The 22,710-nt window shown below is 48.7% G+C and overlaps 5 protein-coding genes across 5 annotated transcripts; 3 read left to right on the top strand and 2 right to left on the bottom strand.

Annotated features, from left to right (window-relative positions):
* On the bottom strand, positions 1-3,185 carry H6S33_003408 (uncharacterized protein; the record flags this gene model as incomplete). The annotated part of the gene is made up of 9 exons (XM_044835153.1): positions 1-261; positions 325-1,450; positions 1,500-1,965; positions 2,044-2,060; positions 2,111-2,261; positions 2,314-2,442; positions 2,503-2,676; positions 2,731-2,827; positions 2,877-3,185. The coding sequence occupies 9 exons, from the start codon at positions 3,183-3,185 to the stop codon at positions 1-3; spliced, it is 2,730 nt and encodes a 909-aa protein (XP_044691769.1).
* Positions 3,186-5,540: 2,355 nt separating this feature from the next.
* On the top strand, positions 5,541-6,756 carry H6S33_003407 (uncharacterized protein; the record flags this gene model as incomplete). Its single annotated transcript, XM_044835152.1, has 5 exons — positions 5,541-5,608; positions 5,684-6,081; positions 6,168-6,255; positions 6,327-6,470; positions 6,567-6,756. 5 exons carry the CDS (start codon positions 5,541-5,543, stop codon positions 6,754-6,756), a joined length of 888 nt encoding a protein of 295 aa, XP_044691768.1.
* Positions 6,757-9,110: 2,354 nt separating this feature from the next.
* Positions 9,111-10,256, top strand: H6S33_003406 (uncharacterized protein; the record flags this gene model as incomplete). Its single annotated transcript, XM_044835151.1, has 1 exon — positions 9,111-10,256. One exon carries the CDS (start codon positions 9,111-9,113, stop codon positions 10,254-10,256), a length of 1,146 nt encoding a protein of 381 aa, XP_044691767.1.
* Positions 10,257-13,233: 2,977 nt separating this feature from the next.
* H6S33_003405 (uncharacterized protein) lies at positions 13,234-15,464 on the top strand (the record flags this gene model as incomplete). The annotated part of the gene is made up of 2 exons (XM_044835150.1): positions 13,234-13,362; positions 13,446-15,464. 2 exons carry the CDS (start codon positions 13,234-13,236, stop codon positions 15,462-15,464), a joined length of 2,148 nt encoding a protein of 715 aa, XP_044691766.1.
* A 2,228-nt stretch (positions 15,465-17,692) lies between these two features.
* On the bottom strand, positions 17,693-19,306 carry H6S33_003404 (uncharacterized protein; the record flags this gene model as incomplete). The annotated part of the gene is made up of 4 exons (XM_044835149.1): positions 17,693-17,722; positions 17,779-18,752; positions 18,837-19,025; positions 19,102-19,306. 4 exons carry the CDS (start codon positions 19,304-19,306, stop codon positions 17,693-17,695), a joined length of 1,398 nt encoding a protein of 465 aa, XP_044691765.1.
* Positions 19,307-22,710: the final 3,404 nt, after the last annotated feature.

Genomic DNA, 22,710 nt, shown 5'->3' with positions numbered 1-22,710 from the left:
TTAAGAATATCTCCTGCGCCTATCATATCCGCGCTCAGATCCACTCTCATAATATCCCTCCCCATCTCCCTCTTCTTCTTCTTCTTCTTCTTCCTCGCTATCCTCGCCGCGTTCACGCCTGCGGCGCGCTTCCTTCTCACGCCTTTTCAACTCCTTCCTCTCCTTCTTCTCCCTCTTTCGTCTCGCCTCCTCATCTTCCTCCTCCTCTTCCTCCTCCTCCTCCTCCTCCTCCTCTTCCTCGTGTCTCCTAGAGCGGTGTTTCTACCAACGATTTTCAGTATAAAATTCACCACCTCTCTCATCTCTAGAATCTTCTCTATATACCTTTTCAGAATGATCGTATTCCCCACCGTGGTGGCCGTGGTGTGAATGCTGTTCGCGGCTTTCGTAAGATCTTTCACCGTGTGAGGAAGTCTCATGGGTCGTATGCGAGCTGTAAGAAACTTGATGGCTGCTATATCCACCCGTGTTAGCACTATAGCCACCTCCATATGCAGCCTGTCCTTGATATCCGCCAGCATATCCTTGACCATAGCCCTCTTGCTCGTAATTCCCCCCTCCATACGGTCTGCCAGTACCAAAAGAATCAACTCTTCCATACCCAGATGTTCCATCTTGTGTATAACTCTCCTGGGCCACATAACCCCTTTGTCCGTGGTTTCCCCCATGGCCATAGGACTCGTTCTCCCCGGATGCACCGTAGTACTGGCGGCCTTCTCCAGAACCATATGAATCGCTCTGGAGGTACGCGTTATCACGAGGCACGGGTCGCTCGTAACTAGATTGTTGATAGGTCCCTACCCCACCACTCTGGTCGTATGATCGCTGGTAACCTGATTCCCGCTCACCATATCCACCTCCAAATCCTCTTTCCCTCACTTCTTCAAAACCACTCGAGCGACTTTCTCCCCCGCCACTACCACCTCCCATTTGCTGCGCCAGGTATCCTGACACAGCTGCGCCAGCAATTCCTCCAAATAATCCGCCCAAGCCCGAGCCTCCTCCGCCACCCTGGTTACCAGTAAATGCCTGCTCGAGGGCTGTTCCCATGGCAGCTCCCATGTCTCCCCCGACGCCGAACTCACCACCCGAGTTTTTGGGTTTGACTCTGTGGATTGGCGCACCGCATCCATGACCGGAATCGTGCTGACCTTCTTTGTGGTTCTTGCCTTGTTCAACGCCCTCACGTGAAAGGCAGTATCTCAAAAATTGCCTCTCATTCTCGCTCTTTTCGCCCCACCATTGCTGAACGACGCCGAACATTCGTTGTCTGCCCTCAATACCATCACGACCATCACCTCCATGGGCAAAGGTAGGGTGGTGGAATACACCGACAATGTCGTTGAGTAGGGGTTCAATGTCCATATATTCGTCATCCCAGGCATCCATGAGCTTTGGGACGACGTACTTGATGACTTCGCTTGCAATCTTTCCAGCGGGTTCATTCAAGCTACACGTTTGTTAACAACTAGATTACACTTTTAAGGAAGGGAGAATACCAATTTGTGAAATGATCCTTCGATAGCATACTGTGTGTAGGGTTGCTAGAGTAATGGTCGTGAAACACAACAAACTGAAGGTTCTTACTACTTCCGATGACTTCACTGGATCCTGTAGAAAGCTCGATCTTTACTTGTTGAAGAATCGGCATAAGAAATGGTGCAATCAATGAAAACACAAAGATGCTGACCGCCTCAGAAAGCTTTTCGACAATCGTAGTGAGGCCTGGAATTGACTCCAGTGCCTTGTTGATGGCCATCATGATCTTGTCGTGCCATTCAAGGAACGGGTAAATATCTGTTCTCAGTTGTTCGCTGTTTTTGATTCCGTAAGGCTCGCCACGTTGGGTTGCCTCGGCTTGCAGCTTTGACTTCTCCTCAAGCTCTGTAGCCTGGGAATCGAGATCTGCTGCACCACCAATTGGGAGTTTTTTGAGAAGGTCACTAATGATAGAGTGTTGACCACCTTGCTCGTAAGCCGCATTGTTGATAGTGCCTTCGAGTTGCTCGATTTCAGATTGAGTCGCTTTGTCGGAAAACTCACCCAAAACTGAGTGAAGACTGTTGAAGGATTAGCTTTGAAGTTTACTTGTGTGCGGGATAAAAGTTACAAATCGACGCCACCGAAGGTTCCAGTCACAAGAGGAAAGACCCTTCTTCCATTCACATCAAGCTCTGTATAAGAGCCAGTGTGCGGGAAAACCCCCCTCTCTCCCATTTCAATTAGGGCAAGCTCGATGTAGTTAGAGTGTGCAGAGAAATCTATAGGTAGATGGTTAAAACCTGCCACCATATAAATAAAATTCTGACTTACCTTCAAGACAATGCAAACCAGTTCCCATCAACCTCAGAGCCTCATATTTGTCGGCCTTGTTTGTTTTATCTCTTCCATATCTTCTACCGAGCTCGATACTGCGTCGGAAGAGATCGCGTACAAGTCCAGCTGATTTTCAAACACTGTCAACCCTATATCCTTGCTGTGTCTTTCATGAAAGAAACTTACCACTGGTGTACATCCTCTCCCCATTATTGAGTTCGCGGATGTGCTCATTGGCGATGTAATTTTTCATACCAGTCTGGGGATCTATAGCAAGTTCGATTTCTTCGTCGATTAAACCGCGGAGACGATGGTCATAGTCGCGAGCATCCAAGTTATCGGCATAGTCCTTTGGATTGTCTAAAGGAGCCTATTAGCGTTATTGCTACAATTGGAACCAGCTAGCTTGCATACCAATGTGTTCCTCAGGACGATAGCAGCCCAGTCTTTCCTCTGTAACTTCAAAAGCGCCAGTTCCGTACCCAAACGTCATGAATGAAAGCATCCAAAGCTGAAAATATTAGCCTTCCGATTATCAATAGATTCCTCACAGATCTTACAAGAAGCCGGATGGTTGGTGCTTCAACATATTTGAGCGCGCCAACATCAATAGCTTGGGAGTAGTCCCTTAACCAGTTTCCAAAGTAGATGCGCTTGATGGTCATGGAGTCAAACTTCTTCCCACCCAGAGCACGCGCCATCATCAGTTGAAGCAGAGTATCTTCGATATCTCCATGACGCCAGTTCATTCCTTCAATCTTGGAGATGGAAGCAATGTTACCAGCACCGAAGGCATGAGTTGGGAGTGCTGCATAGCAGAGAATCAAGAGAATAGGGAGAAATAGAGGTGGCAGAGATGAGCCCGCCATGTTTAGAGATAGTTGAGGTTGTGATGATCTGTTTACGTGTGGTAGCCAGTTGATGGCGATGGGGGATGGAGATGGAGATGACGAGCGGAAGAAAGAGATGAAGAGGGACAGCCGATAGAGTTAATACAATACTGAGGTGAGCTACATGCGGTACACAAACAATGGAGGGGCATTAACGCCAAGAGGAGGGGCCGACATTCCGAGAATGGTGTTACGCAAGCACATGGATTACGCCTGACCCCACCAAAGGTTTCAGAAATACTCATCATTTTTGACCCAGGTAACGGTGTGATAATACCCCTCTATTGGCTTTTTAAAGATGGGCCCTCCTCCCTTGAGCAGGTAAAATCGCGGCACAAGAATGTCTCCAATGCATTCAAAGCTGAATGCGTTACAACTTCCTAAAAGATCACTTCTATGCTTTATTCCTCTCACATGACCCCCTCAGATATTCGGATATAATAGTACTTTCTAAGATACTACTAGGCACAGGCTTAGAACATAATCTAAACATCAACATTTATGTCTTGGGGCGGCGATGGAGGCGTAGAGCGTTTGCCAAGCCTCGCGATATCGAAAACCAAAACTCTGAGGTTCCTTACCTTCCCACCCCAATCGTGGGATATCAAGGGTCAGAGCCGGGCGTGATAATCTGCTAAAAAACGACGCACTACACTACCCCTTAAACCGTCAATATTTGCATGTACCCTATAATACAGGAATTAAATTTGCATGGGAGATCATCCACTACCTGATAAGAAAGATAGCAAGATCTGTTAGTAAAGCCAGACTAAATTTACTTTTGTCTGGGGGTCAGAATTTTATTGACGGCTTAAGGGATAGGAATTATACTGTAATTACTATATGATACATGAAATCACATGTATGTACATACTTGGGATTATCTGGAGAAAGGTTATCCAATATGTACAGGTAGGTACTTTCTGAGACGTCTTTATCGGACCGAACCAACAGCCACATTTCCAGTGGCCATTAGGGTTTTACACAGAGCCACTTCCTCACGGGCCTTAAGTATTTTTCACGTGGTTGGATTTAAAGCGCCATTTGTGGTAAACATATATGTACAGAAGCCACGTTTCGGAGTGATACTAAGTACCGAGTGACATTCAATGATACAGTACGGCACGTGGTGTGAGAAATGCGGAAGGGATTGGTTTGCTGAAACATCCATCCACTCACTTCCAGTCACGTTATCATCCCATATCATCCCATTTTACCATATCCACTGGAATTTAGATCTAGAGTCGGCTTTAAAGCTATTATCCGATTTCGATTTTGAGTGACACCCCTCGATCGGCCACTTAGGATTGTGCATCGCCATGCCTCTTAAATACAGCCGGAATGGTCTTACTATTCCGCGAGAACACTGGCTAGATATCAAGCATTTCTGCGAGACAGCACGGAAGGCCATGACATGTCGTTATGGAGATTCTGGATGTTGAATATCCCAAGTTCCAAGTGTGTTGTTTGACTCTTCGACCAACAAGTTACTTAATGAGCTATATACTAATATTATACTGGTGTTCCCACGCACTAGATACGTGACATTCACCCCTCGTGATCGCTAAGAAGGTGTAAAGGCTCAGGATAAAAATCTCGGGGGCCTCATCCCAGCAGCAAAGTTTCTTCGACCGAATCATTGGTCCCAAATAAACATTTAAACACACATAAATGCCTACGATCAAGCATTCCAGCACTCTACAGCGGCCCACCCACCATCCGATACGTCAGTCACATCGTCACGCCGCAGCATTCCCATCGATCCCAGGGCCCAGATTTATTTGTCACGCATAATAACCAGGTTAGGGTACAAGGTTCATCCTCACCCTCACCCTCACCCTACCCTACCCTACGCACCAACACGTGTCTAGCTTATCATTTTGGTCAAACTGCCGGAAGAATTTGGGCGGTTGTAGTTTCTCCGCTCTAGGACCGGGCCCCTGCTCTATTTCGGAGACGATCGAGTTAGCGAGGTTGTCCAGGCAGGGAGTTAGGGTCGATCCCTGTCAAAACGTAAAATGGGGGCACTCCGTATAGATGACATCATAGAAAAGCCGAGAGGCTCTTCGGCGTCACCATGACATTTTTCAAAATTGTTTCCCGTAGCTAGACGGGCAGCTCATGGTTTTCAAAAGGTTGTCGTCAGATGTTTAAATTCCTGCTTCGCGAGCCACTGGGGGTTCTGTAGTAGTACTTAAGGGGTCCAAAATGAGCTTTCTCGCAGTCTCAAGGAGAAGTCTACCATCGATATTCTACAGAAGAGCAGTTGTATACAACATATCAAGTGCAACACCAAATCTACGTGTAATAGGTAACCAGTTTGTCCGCAGTGCAATGTCTCAATCAGGGAAGGATGGAACGTTCAAGGCGGAGTTTCCAAAGCAGGAGCAAAGTCAGCCAGGGTAAATAAATTTCTATATTCATTCAATTCCAAGTTGAATAAGGGGAAATTCGCTAATAATATATATATAATACAGTCTCGAACGGGACATGAAGCCATCATCCGAAGTCACAAAGCTCGAAGGCCCCGATGGTTTCATCGAGTACCGTGGTTCCGACAAACTGCTCGACCACAAAGTCATCATCACCGGCGGTGACTCCGGCATCGGGCGCGCAGTAGCGGTCCAAATGGCCCGTGAGGGTGCCGATATCACTATTGTCTACCTGCCAGATGAGCAGCCAGACGCAGAGGATACGAAGGCCATGGTTGAGAAGGAGGGCAGACAGTGCCTCTGTATCCCGTTTAACCTTGAGAATGTCAAGGACTGCGGAAAGATTGTCGACCAGCACATGAAGAAGTTCGGCAAGCTGGACGTGCTGGTGAACAATGCGAGCAAGCAGGTGATGTGTAAAGATATTGCGGATATAGATCTGGGTATTTCGCCCTTCCGATATATACCTCACGGGAGGTTTGTTTGATTTATGGTCATTTAGCTGACCCGGTGATGATGATGTTTGTAGACGTGGTTAGTTCGACCTTCCAGTCAAACATCATACAGATGTTTGCTATGACAAAATTTGCCGTTCCGCACATGAAGAAAGGAGGATCGTATGTTTCCCCGGTTACATTGATGATATAGCCCATTATGCATGTGCTAACACTAAATGCCCGCCCATCAGCATCATCAACACAACCTCCGTCGTCGCCTTCCGGGGCACCCCGGAGATGATGGACTACGCCGCCACCAAAGGCGCAATCGTCGCCTTCACCCGCGCGCTCGCCAAAAACCTGACACCCAAGGGAATTCGAGTTAACGCGGTAGCGTAAGTTATTTCCATCCTCATCGATATCCTGAACACTAGCTCTTACTGCGATGCGACTTGGCGAAAAAAACTAACCACACCGCGCGCGCGCCACAGTCCAGGACCAGTCCACACACCGCTCCAGCCAGCGTCGCGCCCGGCGGAACAGATGGAAGGATTCGGCCAGAAGTCGCAGATCGGCCGTCCGGGGCAGCCGAGCGAGATCGCGCCGACTTATGTCTTCCTTGCGTCCGCGGAGGCATCGCTGTATTATGGCCAGATCATGCATCCGTATCCCATGGGGTAAGTACCCGACTGTCTCTGTCTCTGTCTCTGTCTCTGTCTCTGTCTCTCTTTACTACCACTACCCCCTTTCAAGGATTTTGCAATTAAAAGGGATACTAATGAGTGGGGGGGGGGGGGGGGGGGTCATCTAGTGATTAAATGATAATTATTTTATTTCTTTCTTTCCTCTGTCTTCTTTTCAATCGAAATGTGGATTGCTGTGGTTTGGTTTGCTTAGCGATTGTTGCATGTATGCTATATTTAAAAGCCAAGTCAGACGTACTACGGCGCGCGGGTGCCCGCGCGGCGGTCATCGTAAACTACAGTGCCATCAGCGAATCGTGAACCCCAATCCATCCAGCCTACATCTTAATGCCCATTTTTACTCTGCCCTTCCCTGTGATTCCTGTTCCGGGGTTCTGGTAGGTGGTTATTTTTCTTCCTTTCAGAAAGTGTGCATGATGGCCGTCTCGCTCGCTCGTGTTGCTCCCTGACATCGCTGCAAGGGCAACAAAAAAAAACTCAATTGGCAATTGGCAATTGGATTGGGTGCAACGGAGACTTTTTATATAAAATATGGGGGGGCTGTTGTCTCATTCCTGTTTCACGGCGGGAACTCATTGGAAGGTTCTACATACTCTACAAGTAGAGTTAGGTACAAACTTGGTATTAACAGAGGTACCATCAGGTAGGTAGAGTACTCTAGAGTATGTAGAGCCTCTCCGGTAGGTACGTGTAGCTGGGACTGACAACCCGAACTGCCGATCCCGAGCTGAGCATGCTGAACCACCACCACACGTGCCTGCCTGGGTGCACGTCAATCCATACTTTTAGCCGCCCTGTGCATGCCAGCGCTGTCGTTGTTCGTCTCACGAAACAAAGGGATTTTGTCTCCTGGGGTTTGTCACACTCTGTCGTGTCGTGATGGTGCTCTAGTGGTCGGCGAGAGTTTGGGGTGTGGAGGTGGTGGAGGTGGTGGATGGAGGTGGAGGTATCTACTGGCTGGTTGTGGTTGTGATTTTCGGCAAGCTAGAGAAGAGTCAATGTTTAATCCAACACCACCACCACCACCACCACCACTACCACCACCCCCTTTACAAAGCCTAAAGCCTAACAACACCAAACCCAAAGAACCCGATGATTAGAAATGGATAATCGGCCGTAAGTTATGAGTGGATGTGGGGTTCAATAGGCACAAAGGGCAGAAGAGGCACAAAGGCACAAGGGCAAAAAAGGAAAAGGAAAGACAAAGCAACGAGTGAGGCTTACGGCGTTCCCCGGCACGATCGCTAGGATCCTGGAGGAACAGGCAAGCTAAGCGAATGATAGTCAACCCAGGATGGCCGGGGTAGAGACTACCTACAGCTACTTTGCGATACCTACATGTAGGTACTCAACCTAACTAGAGGAGCTGCAAGGACCGAAGGTACCAAAGCTAGAATAGAGTACTCGTAACTTCCTGACGTTTTTGAACGCGACTGATATTGCATACCATACAAAAATACGCCAAGATCCTGATTTTGGGTGTATGCAATAGTGGCCCAGTCCAAAAACGCCAGGAGACTACGAGTAGAGTAGCTACATACTCTACGAGCAATAGCTAGACAATCCCCCCTAACCTGCGCAGAAAGAGTGCCCACTAGAGAACTCTACAGCTACCCAGCCTCTAGCTAGATACTCTACACACTCTACATGCCGTAACCTACCCTTAATTCCCATCCCACCAACAATTCACAAGGCATCACTCGGCACTCACCCACCAACCCAACACACCCTCCCTTCATGCACGTCTTCGCTGTCCCCTCCAATCCCCGCCCCCCCCCCTCACAAACCCGCAACACAAAACCCACCAGCCAGGAGCGAACAGCTTTCACCCACTTGTCTTGTCCCGTGCCGAGGTAAGCGGGCCTATTGAATCCAAACTGCAAAATCCGAGACACACACACCACATACGTCACGCTCTCCTCTCTCCTCCTTCGTTCGTTCGTTCGTTGTTCGTACTTGACTTTGCCTTTCTCTGCCTGCTTTGCCTGCTGCCTGCTTGTCTGTAAAGAGACTGACTGCATGCCGCACTCACTCATGATCACTTACTCACTTACTCACCATTCGATGACTATTACCCACCATTATTAGCAGTAGCAGTAGCGCGGGGGAACGAAAAAATGCCATTCCCGAAAGAACCAGAGACATTAAAAAAATAAAAAAAGCCTACCCAAAGAAAAAAATCTCCAGAGTAGTACTTAGATACCCTCCGCCCCCCCCATCCCCCATCTCCCCTCTTTTCCCTCTTTTCCCTTTCCTCTAGCCAGCTAGGTAGCAGCCGCACACTTCCCCAACGCAAGTGTTTCGTTTCACCCACCCACTACCACCACCACCATGGCAGACATCGCAGACAGGCCCGTCAGCCCGCTCTACGAGGCAATCCGCGACATCATGGCCGGCACCTGGCCCGAAGACGAGTACGACGTCGCCGATTCACCTCTCGGTCACGCTGACTTCAAGTCCCAAGTCTCTCTCACCGGCGAGGTCGAGGTATCGCCCGTGGTGCGCAACAGCACCAGCACAGGCGGAGCAACAGACACGGATTTCGAGAGCCTCAAGTCGGACGACGAGTCCGAGTCCGAGTGGGAGGCCGAGGGGGACGACACAATAAGCACGGATATCGACGTGGAGCCGAAGAATAATAGTGCAGCGGCTGCGGAGAGGAGGCGCTCGATTGCGGAGGACGGGTCGGGGGCGGATATTGCGGCGAGGATCGATGAGGTCTTGGAGGATGAGGTTAAGATACGGCCGAGGAGGAACACAATCGCGGATGAGTTCGCGGAGGGGTTCAGGCTGGAGATTGCGGAGGAGCTGAATAACTTGGTGCAGGAAGAGCCCGAGCTTGAAGCTGCTGCTGCTGCCGCTGCTACGACCGGGGGGAACACAGGTTGCAACGCCGACATCCTCCCGCCGGCACCCGAAGCAGACATCGCGGCGGCAGAACACACGGCACTCACCGCCGATAAACCCGCGCCCCCAGCAGCTCTCGAGTCGGAGAGGCATCTCCCACGGCTCACCATCCCGCCTCCTCCCGCGCCCGCCGCGCCAATCCAGGAGCAGCAACAAACCCCGCCGCCCATCCCCTCGCGGAGCCCCTCACGGCCCAACACCGCGCTGGCGGGCTACACTATCTTCCCCGCGCCGTCCGCTAGCACGGCCAGCCTCCACCCACTGAAACCCACAGTGTCGGCGTTGTCGTCGTCGCGGAGCTCGCGGTTCTTTGAGGAGCTGGATACGGCGGCGGCGACAAGTATGGAGGAAGCATCGTCGACGCAGAGGTTGGAGAGCGGGGCGAGGTACGAGGAGTTGAAGGCGGCGACGCCTCCGGTACAGGCGGGAAAATTGAGGAAGAAGAGAAGGGCGAGCTTTTCGTGTGGGCTGAGGCTGTGGGGGAAAGGAAAGGAGAAGAAGCCAGCAGCCTCAGGGAACAATAATGCGAGGCCGGCCACCGGTAAAACGAGTTTGGGAGAGAAACGATAAGGCCCTGAGGAACGGGCACTTTTGAGCAGAGGTGTCGGAGTTCGACACACACACAATTCTTAGCAAAGGCCCATCAATTAATGAATGGGCTCTTTCTACACTCATTTAACACCCACATTTTCCTTTGTCCACTTTTTTTTGTATTTTTTTTTGTCATCATCTGGGAGCGGGATCGGAGGGACTGGGGGAGTTCTTTTTTAACAAAAAGTCTAGAGCGGTGGTGCAGGTCACCAGCAGCTGTCTTTTTTTTTCATTATGTGCTTTCATAAGGGCGTGCGCACCTGTTTACGAACGATGCCATGATGTGTACGATGTAGGATAGTTAGTTAATGTGTCTAATATAATAGTTTATGAAAAAATAATGGACTGACCTGATATATGCATGGTATTGTGGTAGGGTTGGAGTCGTGGAGGCAAGTTAATTGGCTAGAGAGTTTGATCCCACAAATACATGTAGGTATAGACATTGATGGCTAGAGTAGCTATCCCGCACATGGTGCTTGGGCCGAGAACAAAACAATTACTGGTTTGATTGTCAGATGTTGGAAAAGTTGTGGAATGTGTGGTACATCACCATTGGTTTTTGATACATATACCACCGTGGTACTAACACGGCTGAACGTACTTCAGTCAGTCATTATAACTAATACATAACGGGGGCCGTGAATATTACGTATTGGCACTCATTTACTTGGTCGTCCGAATAACATCTATTTTAAGTGATTCTTCCAAGCGTCCGAATCAACAGTCCCTGCAGTACTAGCCAGAGATCATGCATTGAATTGATGTCTAGCTAGGTGGCCCGTGTGGAGATTTTGATATTGTCCAGATAGCGCCTGAGGAATGCTTGGCCAGCAGAGCGAACCAACAGGATCGTGTATCTACGCAGTGAGTAAGCACGTGTCTTCCACAATAGAGTGGCTATGTAGATAGAGGTACATATATATGATATCGATCTCTTGCGTGAGGCTCAGCTCTCATGATCGGTACGTTACGTCCCCAAGGTATAATATAGACTAGCTACCTGCATGGCATAATAAGATTTCTGTACCTCGGGCAAGGTTTTGTAGGATACGTCGAGGGTGCGGTAAGGCTCTCCTGCCCCCCCGGTGATTATTTCGCTTGTTCGCCGATCCAGTCGGGGATTCTCCACAGATCATTGGTTCATCAAGAGTACGTACCCGGGCAGAGTACGCCGTGTGGCCCGGGCCAGGCTAGAGACAGCTAGCTGATAAACTCATAAGTAGACGTCCCATGTATGTACTCTACATAACTCGGTGTTGGTGGCCGGACCAGTGTGGAATTTTAGAGCCATCTCCGGGGCTTCAATTTGTGGACATGCGGTTTGATATCTCTTCTGCCGAGTGGCTGGTTATATCACGGACGTCAGGTGAGACCAGGTTGTCCCGACTGCTTATCAGCTGACGAAAGGACAAGTCGGTTGTATCTAGATAAAGACTGGTCAGTGCTAGATAGAAAGACAAGCGAGGGTTCAAATCAAATGATTGTATAAATATCCTCGTGTTCCTCTGAGAGGACGTTCAATCACTCGGCGGAGGTGAAAGTCACGTCACGCTTAATATATGTAATGTAAATGACTTGGTTGGTGATAGAGGAAGAGTTCTCGAACTGTGAAGATATACCAGCTAGTCTGGTGTATCTGTTCTACTTGTACAGTACTGAGTGTTCTCTCTAGCTATGGATACAATGTTGTTAACTACTGGCTAACCCTTATTGGTAATCTCAATATCTATCCTGACGGGATCCGAGGAGCTAGGTTATATCCATGCATCACCGACACCAATTACTATACTCTCCAACTTGCCAGTACTAGGCTACAGGATAATCCCTTTCTGAACCAATATCTTTAAAAGCTACGATCAAGGGACGATATCAATTAGCTTCGACATCCACACGTAAATGTTACACCGATCGCTCGTCACGAGTAGACCTGCTAGCTAGGCCAGGTAAGTTCACCCACTGTACTTTAGAAATCACCACTTTGCATACTCGAATGAACAATAAAGCATTCATTGACCGTTAAGACATGGTGTATTATATATTTCCCTCCATCATGGGCTCCAGCTAGCGCTAGCTACCTTCGTAATACTCGCGAATTGATTAATCCAGCCACAACTACCTCAATCCGCAAAAAGAAGCCTAGAAATGTTCGAAATACAAGCCACCATAGCTATGTTTCTGGACATATACCGCGAAACACAGGGCCATGTTTTCTTTGGCAGGCTGAATCAGCCAATCATGAATCCTCACTCGACCAGCGTTGACAACGCCACACAGGACCCCCAAAGTGGTTAGCGCTCACATTCCAGAGCAACCACTTTGGGAGCGGGTGTGCCGAATTCGGAAAACCGATTTCTGAAAGTCAGTACCGCAAAATCTCAGGAATAACGAAACGAACTGGACTGGAATATTGGGCTTCGGATTGGTCAAATGTTTGTTGAGCCTCAATCCGACAGACCTAGAGCAATGGGTAAGTGGTATTCCAGTCTAGTCTGATTCGTTATTCCTGAGATTCTGCGGTATCTCCAACTACCTTCGAGGTTTCTATGCAATTAATAGGGCTTAGCTAATCGGGCAATAGATCTGCTTATTTGTTTTAAGTTTGACACGCTCGCTGATCCCCAAGGTATCTCGAGTCATAAAATACGTTCTTCAGGGTGATTGCCTGTCGATTCTGTACTGTTAGAGCCCGAGGAGGTAGATTATCACAGCATTTATCTACGTAGTGGTACGAGTCGCTGGCAAGTCCCGGTCGGTTCTGAGAGACATTGTTACAGTTTTATTACTGGCCAATTCCAGAAAAGCAATGCGGCAAGGGTAGCTACACATACTCTTGGCGCTCTGACTCTACTCGACTACTAGCTTGACTCATATACTCAGAATCGTATATAAAGGGCCCATAGAGCTCCTTCCAGAGCTCTACAACCATCTCTCTTAAGCAATTCCACCTCCCACAATGGCCTCCGACCACGACGACACGATAAACACGCAGGTGTTCAAAATCAACAAGCTCAAGACCCGCAGCGTGACGCTGTACCCTTCCCGCGCAGCAGTTGTCCGCGACGTTGAGAATGTCAAAATCAAGGTTTGTTGCACCCGCACGCCCTTATTTCCCCCATCGTGGAGTAGAATTGAGCTAAAGTAAAGGAAATCCGCCAAATTAAATAGCCTGGACGTAACGAAATCTCCATCATAGGCATCAGCAACTATGCAGACGAAAACACCATCAAAGTCGAAGGGCACGGCACCCGCGCCCTGATCACCGACATTGTGGTGGAGAAGATTGCATATTCTCTCTACGCCGAATTCGACGAAGACGAGTCTAAGGAAGAGGAGATGGATCCGGAGGTTGCGCGGCTAAAGAAGGAGATTTCTGAGCTGAGCGAAAAGATCGAGGACGCGCAGGAGAAGCTGAAGTCGTGCTCGAGCCAAATAGCCTACATGGACCAGCACGCGACAAGCCTGAGCTCGCGGGACCACCTGACCAGCACAGTGGCGGATAACCTGAAGCTGTATGCCGAGTTCCGTGAGAACGTTTACGTAGAATACAAGGCTGCGCAGACCACCAGCAAGGACTTGCGGAAGGAGCACGACAAGAAGACTCGCGAGTACGAGAAGGCGTGGGCAAGGTGGCAGCACAAGTCAAAAGACGAGAGAGCCCGGGAGGAAATCGAGAGAAGAAATCGACCATCGCAGGTCACAAAGGTCACCGTCACGGTTGAGCTAGACAGCCTCCCCCCCAAAACAGAATCCGTCGAGTCGTACATCTCCACCGGTAAACCTGCTAGAGCCAGCGATGACGAACCGCCAAAGTCGAAAGGTCCAAGCTTGAGGATCTCATATGTCACCGGCGGGGCAGGTTGGAAGCCTCGCTACGATATGAGATTAGATACAACCTCGGAGACCGCCCTCCTGACGTACCGTGCCGAATTCTCAAACAACGCCGGCGAGACATGGACAGATGCGACGGTCACGCTGTCGACGAGCCAGACATCATTCACGGGGCTGGAGGATAAGGTTCCCTGGCTGGATTCCTGGAGAATGAATCTTCGAAAAGATGCGGGTGCGGCTGAGGGATCTCTTGCGCAAGAAATATATTCCACAAAAGAAAAACAGATGAAACAGGTCAAAAAGAGAAAAAGAGGCAACTCACCCGACTCTTACAGCCCATCTTACATATCTGAGGCATCGCCTGCGTATTCGCCTACATCACCTGTGTGCTCACCACCACGCGCTGCTCCTCCCGCCACATCGTATCTTTTCGGGTCAGGGGCTTCTGCCTTTGGAGGTGTAAACGCTTCTGCCTTTGGGGGTGTAAACGCTCCTACAGAACGCCACCAGCAACATCAGAAGCTCTTTCGCAAACGCACTCGTCCAAGAAATGTCTTCCTGGATGTCGAAGCTGAGGTCGACGAACTCTTCAGCGACGAAGAAGAAGAAGAAGACGACGACGACACAATCGACATACCCCGAAAAATGGGTCTTGCTCTCAGTAAATCCGTGTCCTACGGCCTGACCACCACCTACGATCTCCCCGGCGCGCGCACCATCCCCTACTCACGCCTGGCACGTCGCCATGTCATCAAGGAGCTCACCCTCCCCAACGTCAAGTTCTCCCACATCTCCGTGCCCAAGCTCCAGGCCGCCGCATTCCTCAAGGCGAGGATCACAAACTCGTCCAGCATCTCACTGCTGCAGGGCCCCTGTGGACTGACAGTCGATGGGTCATTCTTGGGCAACTCAACCGTGGAGAGATGTGCGCCTGGTGGCACGTTTGAGCTTAGTCTTGGTATTGACGAGGAGGTGCTGATATCGTACCAAAAGCCAGTCAGGAAGATGGCAAGCCAGGGGATGCTCTCTCGAGAGCAGGTGGCCACTTATGAGCGCTCAATCAGCGTGCACAACGCCAAGAGGAAGAAGGTTGAGGTTCTCCTGTTTGATCAGGTGCCCGTGAGTGAAGATGAGAGACTCAAGATTGCGCTTCTCACCCCGAAGGTGCGCGAGGAGGGGCTCATGTCGGCTGCGAGCGTTAATAGCACAGGAGGGAAGGAACTCATGGTGAATAGGTTGTTGAAGAAAGGTGGAGAGATTAGGTTTGTCGTGCCGTTGGATAAAGGGGATGGTGTTGTGTTGCCCGTGGAGTATGAGGCGAGATTTCCAATCGGTGAACACATTACGCAGGTTTGAGCGATGGGCCATGTGCTTCATGGGGGACTAGCTACATGTATGTAGCTGGTATATGATGTGGTTTATTTCGTTTAACAATTTGTCTTTGAAAAGTGTCAGTTACGTAGTAGTTAGGGTGCTTGAAATACCAAATTTGAAAGTTTTCCATTGAAATAATCGATCTATTATCTGTAGTGCTCAAGAATTTTCTGAAACGGTGCCTGCTTTTATCATTCTACTAGAGGTTTCTCGATTATGACTGGCCACTCGGGCCCTGCGTCAGCTCATACATCGAAACCTTGCAAAAGATATACGTAATTTAAGGTTATCCCCAGACCCGGAAACCGGGGACCGGTACCACTGCCTCCAGGGATCGAATAGCAATTCTAATCAGGCAGACTCAGGGCGAACACAGGGTCTCTCTAAGATATCAAAAATTAATAAAATCGTTTATACAAATCATAATTACACAGACCACCTTTGTCTACCGCTTATTGTTACGTAGAGCCTAGATATATTCATATACGGGCTAAGTATTTCAAGGCCTTAGACCAGAACGATCAATCGGCGCTCTTCATCTGCTTGTTTCTCCTTATCTGCCGGCCCTTGCGGAGAACGGTTGTGCCGGTGCGCGCATGTGGCCGCAAGAACCGCCAGAAAGAACACCTGGCGCCGGTGGTTGGGGCCGGTCGGTCGGAGCTACATACGTATTCCCGCTGTGCGGTTAGTGTGTAGTTACAGACTCATGGAGTCTCACTCGATGCACGTGATCGCAAGATTTACGTCCAACTACTACATGTACATAGCTAGGTTTTTTTTTCTAGCGACGCGGGAATTAATCTACAAGCAGTGGTTGTATAGATTGAGTAGAAAAGCGTGTATGTATACAGCAGCCTCCGAATTATATTGTGATATGGGTCAGCGGGGGGTTAGTGAGGGGCGGGTGAAGTCGTATTAAACCTTCTCCGCGAGCTCAAGTATCGCGAGTTTACACCTACGCCTCAAAGCCTCCACAGACACACTTGTACGTTCAAAATGTCCGCATTTCATGTAAGCATCCATCCATAGTAGTTCCATGCTGTAGAAGACCACATACGTACCCCCATGGCCGCTTCCCGCACCTCCACCCGCAGTTAGTGTAAATCAGTTACATTGAGCCGAACAACCCCTCTGTAAGCTCTGTAATTAGCGTCTGCATCTTGCCTTCTTCCCAACCGTGTTACTTAGCTTTATGAGCTTCTGTATAGTGTGGCTGTTCTCTTTGTTTCTTGCTCTGCATGACCTACCATCATCGTCACTGGGTGAGCTGCCACCGCCGTCATCAACAGTTTCATCATCAGCAACGCCGTTTCATCAGAGTATTCATCAATTCCAGCCATCGGGACCAAGGGAAAAGGATAGGATGGGGAGACCCTCACTCGCAATGGTGATGGGGATGGGATTGGGAAGTCTCTGGAGGGTGGTGCGCACCCTGGGAGCGTCTGGTTGCTGGGGAGCGCATGCACTGGTGTTTCTCACTTGTGGACATCTACAAAGCTCCGGAAGAGGTCAGGTTCGCCCCCGATGTGATTTTATTCGTCCCTTAATCTTGCGGTACTTAATGCTACAGTTAAAACCCAGTTCCAAAAAACCAGATGCTCAATATTTCTTCTTCTTAACGAGAGGGTCATCGCGCGATGAATGCATGTGCTATCCTTGCACTGCCTTCAGTTGAGATTTCAGGCCAGTCCGGACAGAGGTATGTTGGACTCGAAGTAATGAGTGACCTTATCCTTTTTTTTAATAGTCGTTGATATTGATTGTTCCTCCTATCACATGTAGTCTTCCCCGAAAATGGTTAAAGGATCATTCGTCCCGGCGAGATTTGACTTTGGTTGGTAATTTCTTTTTATTTTTTCCTTTATTTTTTTTGTTTTCGCTTTCCCTCCTGATATGCAGATGCTTCCGAGCAACGTATGCTGAATGACTGGAAAAAAAAAAAAAAATGGAAGCATTCAGGTCGTACCGATTAACGGCGCCGACGCTTGGTTGGGCTTTGCGAAAGGACTTCGGGTCCTGGACGACGATACTTATCATGTTGGCTGGCCAATTCCTCGCTTTCATCCTCCTCTTCATACTCTTCGTCATCTTCACCCTGGACTTCAAGCATTTCAACCTCCTGTTCCTCTTCAATCTCCTCTTTCTTCGTCTCCATCTCCTTCGTAGGACTAACTCCCGGTGTGGCAGATGGGATCCTCAAGTTGACGCTCTTAAAGGTTCTTTCCGGGGTCACCTGGTCTCTAGGGGGGGTGTCTTCAGCATCATCCAGTGTTAGCCTTCCAGGTTGGATTTTTACTTCGACGTCAGTCTCAAGGTCAACGCCGTTGAGGGAATGCAAGCCAAGGCCTTCCTTTCGATTCTTGACGATTCTTGCCAAGACAGTACGCTGCAATCCCTTTCCTGGTGCGCGGTTTCCTCCGGAAAATCCAGTTGATCCAGTCCAAGCATGGACTGCTTGTGGCTCGTACCAGCGTCCTAGGACGCTCCCGACGGAACATTCGGTGCGCTCACCGAGCGCATTACGTCTAAACCACTTCACAACCTCCCCGGACCCACTACCGCGTCTCATACGAAATGGGAGATTTGCAAACTCCTCAAAGGTGATGGCAGTACACTCCTTTGACGGATAGGCAGTGTATTGGATGCCTTTCAACATAAAAAGGTTCTCATCTTTGAATACTTTTTCGACGACCAGAACGTCCTCGAAATGATCAGCCTGGTTTGATATTCGGACCGGCTCATTAAGAAAAATCTTTTCGGCGCCAATGAATGCGCCTTGAAAGGCCACATCTTCCGACTGGCGGTCGAACAAGCAAAATGTTTCCGCCATTTTACGGGCGATGGGAATTGTAGGATGTTCGGTGCGGTTGCGTACTTCGGAACACTGCAGACGTGCTAACCATGGTCGAACATGGCGTTGTTTGATGTTTTCCAAGATCTGACCAGGTTCTGTATCGGAGCAGAGCTGAATGGTATAACACCCATCTCCAACCTCCTGCCAAGGCGAAGTATCATCCATCTCGATATCAGAGAAAAGACCCCGACCCCCGGCTGTCTTGTTACTTTCCAGCGGAGGGGAATAGTTTGGACGTTCCGCAACAATTCCAGCCATCCAGATTCCGCCGTCATGATCAATCAAGGGATCGTTTTCATCTTGTTCAGCTTCGGGATTGTCGGATACCCAAACCCAGACGATTTCGCCTTTCCTCATCACCCACCCGGCTGTCTCCTGCTCCTTCTGCCTTTCTTCGACGGCTACAGTTCTCCGCGCTTCCGCAACATCAATCTCTCGTTTTGTTCTTCTTCTGATAGTAGTACTACCGTTTTTGGAGGCAGTACTGGAGCAATACACACATCTGCACGTCTTATCTTTGCCAGCGAGGTATAGGAGATGGGGAATGAACTCATTGACTGAGCGGAATCTTTTACTAGCGGGGTGGCCAAACAGATAGGTGTCACGTCGGGCGTTAGCTCCGCCGTGGCACTTGATGTGCTCATAGAGACGATAGTTGTCTGGCAGAGACTTGAAGATGTACTGTACACCTGCAACAACAACAACAGGAAGTCAGCTCTGCGCATCAACCGCTGCCCAACGGGGTCGAAAAGCGCGTTAATTTACCTGGCTCGGTCATTCCGTATTCTTCCATCAATGCATTGGCACCCTTGACCAAGTACAGCATGGCCTTTGGTTCATCATCGGCAACGAGCCGGAAATACTCGTAGGATCCATCTGGCTCGACGAGCTTCTCTGTCCTCTCGGGGTAGACGGTATCGACTCCATCTGAGGTATTGATTTCCAAGGTTGTGTAGGTGGTCGGAGCCATAATGGTGTTATGGCTCTATCCGGGGGATGACTTGGATAGATGGATGGGAAAGCTGATGATATTTTGTTTGTTTTGGAAGACGTGCGTGGGAGGACGTGCGTGGGAGGACGTGAGCGGGCTTTGTTGTGGTGGGGCGGTGGCTACCCTGACTTTAGAGCTGGCCGTTATCGAGGGTGGTGGTGGGATAAGCGAACACGCTAGAGTAGTTGCCACACTCTATCGCAGCTGGGATTGTCCCGCATCTAACTTTCGAAGCTTTCTTTTAGCACGCATGTATGTAGACCATACATACATGTACTTGTATAAAGCCCTTGACGATACAAGTATCAACGGACGGCTGGGATAATTCTGAAATTCAACTGTTACCAAAGTTACATGACTTAAGTTGATTGCGTGGGTGGGGGCTTGTTATTCATCACGTGTGGTCAAGCGCGAGTGAGAACCCATGATACCCAACGACAGGCGGCGCACGAGGAGGCGGGAAGCAAACATTTCTGGTCCACGCGGAAAATAAATCAGAGACCGATTCTGTCATTCTAGCTACATGTACATAGCCGAGTTTCGTAACTTTTGGTTTTGAGTGTTGTGGTGCGTTCGAGATTTCGAGTAGGAAGAAGGGGGGCTTCTGTCTGGCAGTCAGTCGTGCTAGAGTTTGAGGTCGTGAGGGAGCCAAAAGGTTTCCATTAATTCTTTACCTGTGAGTTTGCTCTCTTCCCCCTTCTCTTCCTCTTTCTCCTCACTTTCTCTTTCTCCCTCTCTTTGTCTTTCTCCCTCATCCCTGACATTTTGCAAATTTGTTGGGTACGCACCTGTACCTATGATTAATATAAAGGTCATTGAGGCGGGCGGGCCACGTGCACGGCCACTAACTGATGTGTAGTAGGTACATGTAGGTTAGTTGATGCCTATCGGGAATGCACCTCCAGTTAGGCTCGTTCTAATTCCCTGCTACATGTACTTTTGGTTGTGGGAATGAGTCTAAGGTCCTTCAGTGACTGCGCGCAATCAACCCGTACGTATGTATGTACATACATACTAGGGGTGTGCCAACTCGCGACCGCGAGTTGTACGTTGAATTATGGGTATCAAATAAAATTTAATTCTCCCTCTACAATCATGAGGGGCCTTCGGTCCCATCCTCCTCCTCTCGTGAGTGCTCAGTACTTTGATGTGTCGTGCTGACTAATCAACATCCCTGCACTCAGCAGCCAATCAGACCGTTCCAATATTCGAAAAATTAGCGATAGTACATTATAGATACCCGCCAATACTTACATAATTTTGTGTCTGTTTACACGTATTGATCTTCCAGACATAATCGAGAGCCAAGCTCATCGACGGTATCCTTTGCCCAACTCCTCTAAAACTCTGACCCTGGTCCAACCTGTCTTGTCTTTAGCCAATTTCTCTCGATCACCAGATGAAACCCTCGCCGTACTCGGACTCCACATTCGTTGCAGAGGATGCCTCGGATTCTGGAGAAATTGTAAGAGCTGTATATGCTGAAGAGCCTTCATCGATAGCTTGTCTTGGGTTGCGTGTTTGAGGTTTCCGTCAGTATATTCAGATCAAGAACCATCAGTTATGAATGTGAGGGTAGTTGAGAAACGAAGGATGGCTGAGTTAGCGGGATTCAGTATCTGTCTTGATATGGTTCCGGGCCCCAGACTCTGCGTCTCTGGAATGGATTAATTTCAGCTCATTGTTCAACTCGACCTCTCGGTCATGACCCGGCATCCCTCTCTTCAATTTCTGCATTTTTCATGGGGCTCGTTTGCATATGAACAAACAAACAGTTTGCGGTTCAGTTGTGTTTGGCGTGGTGCATGCTGGTTAAGCTAAGCGAGCGTAAAAAAAGCTGCATAGGAAGACGGGTACTAGGTACTAGGCTTGGGATCATCTATCTCACGGTCAATTGCGTGGCCGGATGGTCTCATGCTGATTTGAACTTCAATTCATACATACAAGTTATATTGGAGTAAGTTGCCTGACCGGAAACGAGCCTAAAGAAGCCCCGGCCAAAGTGGAAATATCCTTACTGCGAGAACCGCTACATTATGGTGGTAATTAATTCTGGTCGGAAAGAAGTAGCGTGATCGATCACCATTTTCGTCTAGATGCATTGGAAACTTCGATTGATTAAAGAAGCTGGGTCGCATGCATGCGATTTAATAGTGAGTGAAGCTTGAGCAACATCGATTGACATCTATCCACGTCATCATCAGCATCAAACCCTGAGGTGTTCTCTTTCTGTATTATTTGTCAGTATTACAATTAGTTGGTGAGGTTTTGTTACCATTAAACACTTACCAAGGCTATTCCAATTCATATTTTCTAATCATTATTTACGCAAATCACCTCATCCTGGCCTTGCATCTCAGACCGGCCAAAGCTATCTTCTGGACTGATTCGACTGCTATATTCACAATACTAGCTACTGATAATGCATAGATAATGACCGTGTTCAACCCCTCGTGTGACCGTCCTTATTAGTTGGAATAGGAGAGAACTCAGACAAACACAGCTTTTATCGAGTTTATCAACCAACACCTTAGATCGGTCATTACTGTATCACTAATGAACAATTTAGTCGGTGAAGATACGGATCATGTGCTAGTGTCAACAGAGAACCTATATATACCAAGGGGAAATGGAACTGTGGAAACGTCTCAGTACAGGAGCAACATGGCTGTATCAATATTTCCTCGCCTCCGCCTCCACTCCCGATCACCCGCCGCACGTACACACCGTAAATAGTTTGTATGCTTGCTATAGCTATAGGTTATAGAACCAAGCGTAAACCTCCTAACGCTCGGCTCGCTACCCTCATACTAATTCTGTTGAGCTCCTTAGATTATTTTCTTCAACATAGCTCATAATCAAGAGCATTCTTATTGATTTAAATGGGTTCGATTCGTGCAAGGGCTCGAACAGGCGAGTGATACTGTATGATCCAGTCCACCAATAACTGCATATTTATTCTGGCTAATAAACTGAAACATACATAATACTAGTAACATCCAGCTACTTTCCGAGACATCAATTCATCTGCCGGTGCCACAAACACCCAAGCGAGCTGAATACATGTAGTTATCCGACTCTGTATGTGAATTGGCTTGAGAACTACTATCTATATGGAATTTCTAAGATTGTAAAGTTTGGTAGAAGTGGTGGGACAAATAAGATCCCGCATTATCTGGTGCTACTTTCCCTCAGGAACGAAGGGGCTAGGCACTCCATAAGTATCTGAGAAGCGGGGTGATTTATGGCACTCTTGACGCCACCGGTAATTTTACCATTGAACCCCTTCCACATGGCTAAATTACCAGAATCTTGTTTACTGTGCCGTCGGAGCTTTGAACAATGCATAAGTACCCGATGGCAACTGCATATTCACAGTCTCA

This window comes from Morchella sextelata, assembly GCF_020137385.1.
Source record: "Morchella sextelata strain SCLS chromosome Unknown scls_15, whole genome shotgun sequence".
Classification (NCBI taxonomy): Eukaryota; Fungi; Ascomycota; class Pezizomycetes; order Pezizales; family Morchellaceae; genus Morchella; species Morchella sextelata.
This window is presented reverse-complemented; position numbering and strand designations above follow the sequence as displayed.